Here is a 9,543-nt window from a genome sequence, read left to right on the forward strand (position 1 = left end):
GACAGGCTTTCTAATATTTCCTGGCCTTTCAGAAATATGGAAACACTTTGACAACTGGTCTTTCTCCTGACTTTCTGAATTCCAATCAGAATAGTAAAATTAAAGTCTTCATAACTTTTAAAAAATGTCTTAGCTTCCACTTCTTTCCGTTAACCACTATTTAGAAATAAATGGAACATATATAGAAAGTAAAGGAGTAAAGTACAGAACAATAGCAGCAGACTTTTGGCCTTTTAATGTCTAAATTTAATAATAGGTATTACTATAGGTTAAAACTGAGTAGTTATTTTCAAAATAATAATAATACTTATACCAGAACATCTTTCCTCTCAAAATAGGGCCTGACTATGTAGAAGGCGGGGAAAAAAAACCCAACCCAAACTTATTTTAAGTATTTTCTTTACCTTACTTGATCAGTTTTGATCTTTGCTTTATGTGGATGAGAAATCAGCTCTTTCTAAAAAGAGAGGAGACATTAATTATCACTAATTATTCTAAACTTACTGTTTATCCTGGAAGACGGCTTTACACAAACACTGAAGCAAAAGACCACACTAGTAACAGTAAAGGGTTTGGGTTTTTTAATGTGCTAATATGATACCTGAGTAGTCCAGAGTATAAAACTCATACGAGTTACTGTGTCAGAAGGAGACTCATGTTTTCTTTCAGGCCTAGCTTTAATGCATAGAATTTGGACAAAGCAGATATACTTGGTTCAGTATTTTAATAAACTTAGAGAAAAGAAAGTACTTAATATGAATCAACTTAAAAGCTTAAATACAGAGGAAGAACAAAGGAAGCTTTTATGTCTAAAGTGAATACATCATTTCTGAAAGTATCCTTTGAAATCTTGTTTTCCAAGTTACTTCTAAAATCACTACACTTATCAGCTTTAAAATTTCAGTTCTACTCTCTACTATTGAGTAATGAAATTGTATTAATTAGGATATGTAGTTCTTCAGAAGGAGAGATGTTTAACCTTCCATGGGGTAAAAACTCATCTATCTCTGCTTTGTATCTTGTGAATTACAACTGAAGGAAATAAGTGCCTTAATATAATACAGACCTCTTATCCCTGAGTTTTCTTCTCCCGATAAACATCCGGCTAGGGCAAGCAAAACCATTATAAATCACTAAATCTAGAGTTTACTGCGGATAATAATAAAAATCTGTAAATGGACTTCTTCCTTTTATTGCTCAAATTTAGTTTAGGAGAGCTTTTTAGGGAGCAGAGCATATGAAACCTGCAGCCAGTTTAATAACTTTGTTATAAACTAAATTTTAGTGTTTCAGTGGGAAAAAACCCAGAGACAACAATGAAAAAAAATCAAAGCAACTAACAATGGACAGGCTGTAAAAATTCCTTTGGCATATTATACTGAAAAATTTAGACACACATAGTTGTATTAAAATTGGTTTAATTTAAATAACTGAGGTCCTTTCATTATGAATCTCTATATAGAATTCAGGGCATTCAGCAGAGCACTGCCATGGTCCTCACTGACATTCTGACAGCACTATAGTCACTGCTTCTACTGTATTTCCCTTCTCAGTCCCAAGTTCTTCTAGTTTTCAGGATCCTATGCTTTTTCATATTTGCCCTGTTGCCCGTCTGCCTCCACCAGTGAGGTCAGCTTCAGTTCCTGTCTGCTCCTCTAACAAGCATCTCCATGTTTTCTGTGAGAATTTTGATGTACTAGGTCATCCATTTGAGATAGTTTGCAAGAAGACATGCAATCCATTCTCAACAACTCTTCTGTTCTGTTGTCTTGGAGAAAGTAATCAAGGCCAGCGTGTTGTAGCAGACAAAATTATAGAAATACCCATACAAAACCAAAATGTAGCATCAAGACACAGTCAGTTATACTTTCACACACTTTAGCTTATTTATAATACCACTGTCTTACTCCTTGTGGTTTTCAGATTGGAAATTAGCCAATAACCATATTTACCGCATTTATACTTCATTTAGCTTCTGTGCTTATTGCTTCCTATTGTGTGGCCTGAGACTTTCAGAATCACACAGCCTGCAGGATCCTCTTTCCTTAGGGAATTTGTTGAATAAAGCCAACTTTTCTGCATGCTTACTTAGTCCAAACTGAGGCACTTTTGCTATGCAACACTGATACCATGGTCTAGTTTGCAGCACCCCATAAGCCCTCATGCACTGGACTATGGTTCTTTGAATCCTGCCTGTATTGTCAGCATGCACAAACCTTGACATGTATCCATAATAAAAAGAAATCAGACTTACTGCAACCCTTTCTTCTCTCTGTTTCCTCAGGAAAGCTAGTATTTCTTCTCCTCTCCTGGCCTAAAAAGAAATACATTTACCACAATAAGCTCAGAAAAATTATTTAAAAGCATGTAATACTTAGCTTGATTGTAAACTTTAAATTCGTCATTGAAGCTGAAAACTAGAGTCAATATACAGCAGAAACAGGCATAAGAAGTTACTGGATAAGTGCTTTGATTTCTCTTTTCCTGAGGTCCTGAAAACACACCACTTGGGAGAGCAATCTTCTCTCCCTAGATTTACATGAGGTTTGAAATAATCACTCTTTCCTCAGATCAGAAGGAATCACTCCAAATGTCAAGACGAATATATATACTAAAGTTAGCAAATACTATTCTGTAGCATCTTGAGGTTATAAAATCGGGGTAATTCAGGACTCACATACGCATAATGACTCATTACAGAAACCTTCTCATCTGAGAGGTGCAACCAGAGATAACTTTTGTCTTCAGTATGCATCTTTGGATTAAGACAGTCTGTGCTACTCTGTAGAAGTGATTTAAAACTGTGATAATTTCAAAGGTGATAGAATTTAGTCTAGTTTTGAACTATGGAACATTTAATGACTCTTCAATCAATTGTCCGGGTTATTCTCTCTATAAGAAGAGAAGTAAACTTCCTAGAACTTGTTAAAGCTCCTCTCATTATACCATTGGAAGAAAAAAATTATTTCCTAGGGACAATAAATTCCTACTGAGAATTTTTTAGTATTCTGATTCCCAGATATCTGAGCACATCTGTGTATTTTTGTCTTATGGAAATGAATAACTTTCAGCTACACTGAGATGTCACTGTTTAAGCTGAGTAAAAGCATCCTAAATTGTTTTCATAAAGTCTTAGATATTTGTTATGAAACAGCCATTCCAAGAAGTATTTTGGGAAAATCCTCAACCAATGCCAGAAAGGAGAACATCTCACTCAGCATATGACTAATAAAAAAAGAGAAAGAATTTCTTATTTGTTCTTTTCCATCCAGAAGGAGTTCAGAAAAGATGATGTTAAATTGATGGGGAAACACCCTGTTTTATAGAGCAGTGGTTTCTTTTGTCTGATGACAATTTCTTTAATGAAATTTGATTTTAGAAATTAAGCAATCTTCATCAGCTAAAGTGGTTTCTTCAACAACACTTTCCAAGTTTTAATCAGCTTTAAACTTAATTAAAAAAAAAATTGCCAACTTTTTTTCCCTCAACAGATTAATGTAAATGACAGCATAAAAGACAAAGCCCAAGCTCTAGATGTTTGGCAGTCCTGATATTAAAAAGTAACATCCACCCAATATTCTAGAATTCAAATTCTTATCATTTACTGTTATTCCTCTTTCACAAAATGGAAGTGAAATACCTGAGCTAATACAAAGAAAAGCAAAATTGAGTCACATCTTGGATCACAATAGGAAGCCGTATTTTTATTCACTAGTATGGGGAGTTAATGTAAACACAATACCCAAGTGAGGCAAGCAGTGCTTGCCTGGGAGTGGAAACCAAGTTCAACTAAGAGACCGGATCATCAGGGAAGTTCATGGTGATGAGGCCATACAAATCAGGAAGGCAGTCCACAGGTCAGGTTCAGTGATGGTACCTTAGAACTTACTAACTAAAGGCAGCCAAATAAGACCAAGATCAAAAGAGAAAGCTGCCAGGTTGGAAAAATGTCTAGCAATACAAAGATTTATTCAGACAAGCTAAGCATCCTATTTTAGAAGCATTAAACTGATTACTCAGATTTGCAGTGCTTATGATTTTGAAATTTCTTTTTTAATCACAAGCTATCCTGTAGAGCCTGTGGGAATTAATAAATTACAGAATAGTCCAGTGAAATAAACATCCAAAAGACAACAGCTTTTTTGCCATGTGCCTCACTACTATTTAGTATGAAATGAGCTAACTAATTAAAATAACCATTTCTAATAAATTAATTGACTGTCAGTTTGTGAAACAACAGTGTTAATGCAGCTACGCTTTTTTCTAAAAAACCCTGTCCCTGTACCACTGTGAGGACAACATTCACTTCCCACTCCTACACAACAGAGCTTCCAGGTTTTGCTCTCCCAGGGGACATGGTGCAGGAAGAGCATGTCTGAATCAAGTCTGCATTTGAGCAGTAAATGACACCTATGACTGATAATAATGTGACATTATTCTTATTTCATTCAGTGCATTAATTTTTATTTTCTTAGACTTATGTGAGGCTTATAGCATGTGCTGTAGTTGTATGAAGTAATTTACTCATTGAAATTAATCTGTTATCTTTCTGGCTGACAGACGCCCAAAGCTGCAAAACCTTGTTATCATCTATTGTTACTGATTTTTTAAAAAAATAAATGGAAGATTCAGGGAACTGTTGCTAGCTTCAGCCAGAACTCAGAAAGAAGGCTAATTGATAATAATGGATGAGATGCATTTTGGAATTATTAATTGGAAAAGGAGAATTGCTGACTTGCAGGAAAGACTTGCAGACCTCAGCAGCTTTCTGTACCTCTTGCAGATTGCTCTCATCTGGCCTGCTTCCCAAATGTAGGCTAGATGCTTTTCAGTAAAAATGTGGAACATTTTACTAAAAGAAGAAAAAAATAGTATAATTACAGAGTCAGGCTGAAAGTGTTATTACAATATTTAATAGTAGTTGTCATAGTTTCCGTTACTTGTGTGAATTATATTTGTGGTATGTATGTGGAACACTAAGTCACCGGTTAGATTAATAGGGGCTTCAGTAGAAGTTTACATCAGTGTCTCAATAGCAAGCACAACTGCTGTTTGCATCTTTTTCTTAGCAAAGTAGTAGGAGAAACCCCAATCTCGATATACTTGGTCCAATCCCACTGTTTTGCAGGAGATGATCCTCAGTGGTCTGGATACCATGTCACTTATTTTGCTTCTTTTCATGGCCAGTTTAATACTTCAGTCACTGCATAAAAATGAGTATATATACCTCATAGCATGCTAAATCTTATCGATCATATCCACCAATTATAGACTACAGGAACCATTAACTAAAGTGCTGAGTGGGCGGTTGCATGCCAGATTGATGTTAGCTTTTGTAAAACGGGAGTTTTAAGTCAGAAGGCTCTGCATAGTCCAGAAGGATCCAACCTGAAAGGCGCTACAATATCCCAGTTATACCTTCCTTTGGAAAGACAGCATAATCTATAAACTCAGTTTTGATGTTGTTTGCTAAAATCTACAGTTTGTTCTGCAGCTAAGTAGTTTCTACAAGACTTGAAGTGGCTTGGTCTAGCATTTCTTGAATTATACCTCTCTAAAAATATCACCTAAACCTGTTCCTGAGTGACAGGCTAAGGCAAAATCATTTCTATGGAAGCTGATTTAATAACTGCCCACTACCAAATTTCCCGCATCTCTCACTCAATGAACTCTTGGCACTAGCTGTTGCTGGGCACAGGCTAATGGAGAAGATCTATTAATAACTAAGACAACTAAGAAATAAACTTACACTTTCAGCTGTGCTTCAATGTCTCTATGCCAGGATTTTGTGTGTGAAAGTGCAGGAAGCACTGGTGGTGTGTCGTGTCCCCCTCCCCAGTTATCCACTTTTGAATCTATGCACTCTCAGTTGGCTACTTCTAGATACTAAATCAGAACAGACATTATGTGCTTACTATGAAGAAATTAAATACACAGCCTACTACTTTCAGCCCTGCCCCAAGCCAGCATGGCCCAACTGGGAATAAGTTTAAGCTAAGGAACAGGAAATGGGCTGCATCATGCAAACCACACAGTGGGCCAGGTCTAGGCAGTTTTCATTACTGTTCATCATGTCATCATTTCCAAAGTTCCAGTATTCCAACAAATGACACATGGTGAATGGAAATATTTATGGAAAAGGTGTCAGGAACAGTGGTTCTTACCTGCTGAAGATATTTTTCTTTTACTTTAGTTTTTTTTCTTTTAGTTTTAGTTTTTACTTTCTCGCTGTTTTTCTCACTTTCTAAATAAGACAAATACGAGGCAAATAAGCAAGTGCTCCTACTATCACTGTAATTCACAGAGGGTAACTGAACCATAGTGTACTTTGGGGACATTTAGAAAGTTAGTGATCCCAGCGTCTAGATCCCAAGACAGCATCAGCTGAAATATCTCAGTTGTGCACACTAGGGCCTGTGGCTTTTCTGTCAGCCAGAGCTTATTGGCAGGAATCATTATTCATTCCTGAGAATTAATTCCTCCTAGAAACCTAGGCAACAAAGGTTTAGCAAACTGGGGGCATGCAGTACTTCATACTTACTTCTAGAAAGCTGTGGGCCCTGGAGAGCAGTACTTCTCTCTAGGAAGTAAAATCACATTAAGGGTGCCTGGGAAGGTGGGGGCTGGTGGTACAGGGAGGGCATGAGGCTCTGGAAAGGTATGGGGTTTCTGGAGAGGGTGCAGAGCTCAGGAAAAAGGTGAGGGGTGCCTGGGAGAGCACAGTACTTTGGGAGGATGCGTGAGGCCCCAGGGAAGTTGTGGGGATGTCAGGAGAAGTGTGAAGCTCTGGAGAGGGGCCCCGGGAGGAATGTGAGGCCCCAGCTAAGGTGCAGGACCCTGCAGAGAGTTGTGCAGCCCCAGAGATGATGGAGGGCTGCAGGCAGGGTCTCCTCATGGTGTAGGGTCCCCTCATGGGGCAGGGTGTGTCACAAGGGAGGGTCTCGCCATAGGGCAGGGTCCCTTCCCCAGCAGGGTCCCCTCACGTCGCAGCGTGGCAGGGCCTAGACAGGACTCAAGTGGCGGTGGGAGCACGGCTGGGGTCCAGAATATGCGGGTGAAGACCGCGTTGGCTGGGCTTGTGCCAGCAATGGCAGGGGGCCCATCAGGCACCATTGGATGCTGTCCTGGCTCTGTCCCCACAGTGCCATGTGGGGCTGCATCCTGGTGTCCCCTTCCATGAGGTGGGCCTGCCCAACTCAGCCTGTCTGCTCCTGCTCTGTGGCTGTGAGGAAGCAAGAGGATGGCAGGACCCTGGTGCTGCCCGTGCCACTGACTGACACATCCCTGTCACTGCCACCAGCTGCGGTAGGTACCTGTGACCTCTCTGCTGGGGCCCTTCCCTTTTCCCTGCCATCACTGGCATCTGGGTGCCAGGAGGGAAGACGGTAGTGAAGGTGTGAAGCCACCTCAGAGGGGACACAGCAGCACAGACATGAGGGGGGAGCCTGGACCCAGCTGCACAGTAAGGGACACAATGCCTGCCACAGTAAACATGGAAGACCAGAAGACTGACCACGTTGTACATCTCACTTCAAGTGTCTTCAGGCCATTTTCACTCAAGTCTAGCCTTGGGCCTCTCTATGAACAGGAAATGGCTGCCACCACAGGCCACAATTTTATTTATTCAACAAGAGTAAACAGAGGTAAATGTGAAAACAGTGGCCTTAGTGTAAGGCTGAGACGAGCACTATCAGAACGGGAGCTGATGTCTGCAAATTTTGGGAAGAAAAAACCTTTCGGTTTGTTCTCATGTTTTTTAGTGTCCTGTATGCAAAACACTTGTGAATGAAGTGTATCACACAGTAAGGTGCAGTTAAATTGGCTTGACAAATGCAGTGATGTCTCGTGACAAGCAATCCAGTACTTTTCACTTGCTTTGTTTCACTGTCCTGCCTATTAGCTGCTTCTGCAAAAAGGTTAGTCTATCTGTTAGTCTGTCTTCTGTTGTCAAAATTCCCATGCATCTGATTTCCATTGAGATACATTCCAAACCTTTTTACCTGGCTGTGTGGCTAGTGATTGTTACTTTTGGCAATCAGCTAACTACACTGCCTAGTAACTAGGCTGATGTAAGACACAGTTCCCTTTCAATTCCTGCTTTGATTAAGGCTGGGTTTTTTTTAAAAAAGCTCTTAGAGCAGTTCTAGCACTACTAAGTATTTTCTGCATTATTAAAATTCTTGAATGTTAAGCAAAGTGGTCATAGTAAAAAAACATTTATAGCATATGGTGGGTTTAATATTTAATCATTGCTCAAAACCCCCTTTACTTACTAGCTTGTTAAATAAGACATGAAAGCTAAATAAAAACTATTTTCCCAATACCTGTCAGATAAACTGAAGGGTACAACAAAAAAAATTCTTAGTCCAAACTTGGTGCATAAGCAATTAGCTATACAAATCTTCATGTGGCTAAACAACTTAAACACAACAGACAGCATTCTCGCTCCAGGAAACTTCCTAAGCATTTTAGCACCTATTTCAAGAGATCTAAGATTTCACTTCATATTGTCAATATATACCATATGCTTCTGTTGAACAGGTAAAATTCTGGAAACAAAGCTGTAAATGAATAAACATTACTAATAATTTTGCACTAGGAATAAAGATGTTGTAAGGAAGTTTTGTAGTACTGTTTTCTGTACTGAGGTTGTAGCAGGGAATCCTGTGCCTTGTTTTGATGGCAGTGAAGTTAGTGATTGTGAAACAATGGATACAATCATCTAACTACACTGCCTACAAACCAAGCACTACTCTTGTGATGGGGTCATGGCATTCAAACCTAGAAAAAAAGAAAGCACTTCCAATAATTATATTAACATACTCTATCTCCTGAAATGCTCTTATAACAACAAGCAATTGACAACAATGGAAAACATTGGCCATATCACCCTTATTGTTATTCTGTTAAACCCAAAGTCTTTATGCTCCAAATTAATTGTTCTTAATAATTAAAAACTGCAGTGGATGCAACACAAAGATCATTTCAGGGGTGCAAAGACAAAGCAATGAAATACTAAAATTTAAATTATTATAACGCACCACAGTGGAAATGGGAAAAGAGAAAAACCTTGGCATGCAGTCCTTGCTGCATGAGTGTGGACTAAGTGGTAGCTGTATTCAGATCTGGAAGTGCAAATCTGGGCAAAGACAAAATGTTCAACATGAATAACATTCTACCTGGTTTACAGCATGTCAGCTGTTAGTGTTTATGTCACAGTGATCCTACTTACCCTTGTTCTCTAGTTGGGTCATTTGAGTTCATGTCATACAACATGGGTTTTGTGCAATTTCCATTTAAAGGTTTTCAGAAGAAACTGCATGTACCTACAGCAGCAGTAAGAATGGTAGAATTTCACTAGTTCCCTGAACTTCTGAAAGCTTTTCTTCGAGAAAGATATAGGAACACAAAATGTGCTGGTACTCAGATGTCAGGCTGCTCAAACCTTTTACATTAATTTGTGGTAGCTAAAGAAATTAGCAAATCTGTTCTGCAAAACAAAACTGGATATGTGTAAGTAGTTATAATCAGTTACGCCTTGTG

General features: G+C 38.9%; 1 protein-coding gene across 1 annotated transcript; it reads right to left on the minus strand.

Annotated features, from left to right (window-relative positions):
- Nucleotides 1-400: 400 nt before the first annotated feature.
- Nucleotides 401-7,179, minus strand: HOATZ (HOATZ cilia and flagella associated protein). The gene is made up of 4 exons (XM_075116039.1): nt 6,919-7,179; nt 6,542-6,580; nt 2,255-2,314; nt 401-457 (listed from the first exon to the last, which is right to left on the minus strand). Exons 1-4 carry the CDS (start codon nt 7,111-7,113, stop codon nt 401-403), a joined length of 351 nt encoding a protein of 116 aa, XP_074972140.1. The 5' UTR covers nt 7,114-7,179.
- Between the last annotated feature and the right edge of the window lie 2,364 nt (nt 7,180-9,543).

Source organism: Phalacrocorax aristotelis, chromosome 22, assembly GCF_949628215.1.
Source record: "Phalacrocorax aristotelis chromosome 22, bGulAri2.1, whole genome shotgun sequence".
NCBI lineage: Eukaryota > Metazoa > Chordata > Aves > Suliformes > Phalacrocoracidae > Phalacrocorax > Phalacrocorax aristotelis.

Coding starts and splice junctions, on each gene's coding strand:
- HOATZ (XM_075116039.1), bottom strand. CDS start 7,113: ATGGTGCCTGATGGGCCCCCTGCCATTGCTGGCACAAGCCCAGCCAAC. Junction 6,581..6,918: donor CCTCCCTTGTGACACACCCT/GCCCCATGAGGG, acceptor TTTACTTCCTAG/AGAGAAGTACTGCTCTCCAG. Junction 458..2,254: donor AGAGAGAAGAAAGGGTTGCA/GTAAGTCTGATT, acceptor CTCTCTTTTTAG/AAAGAGCTGATTTCTCATCC.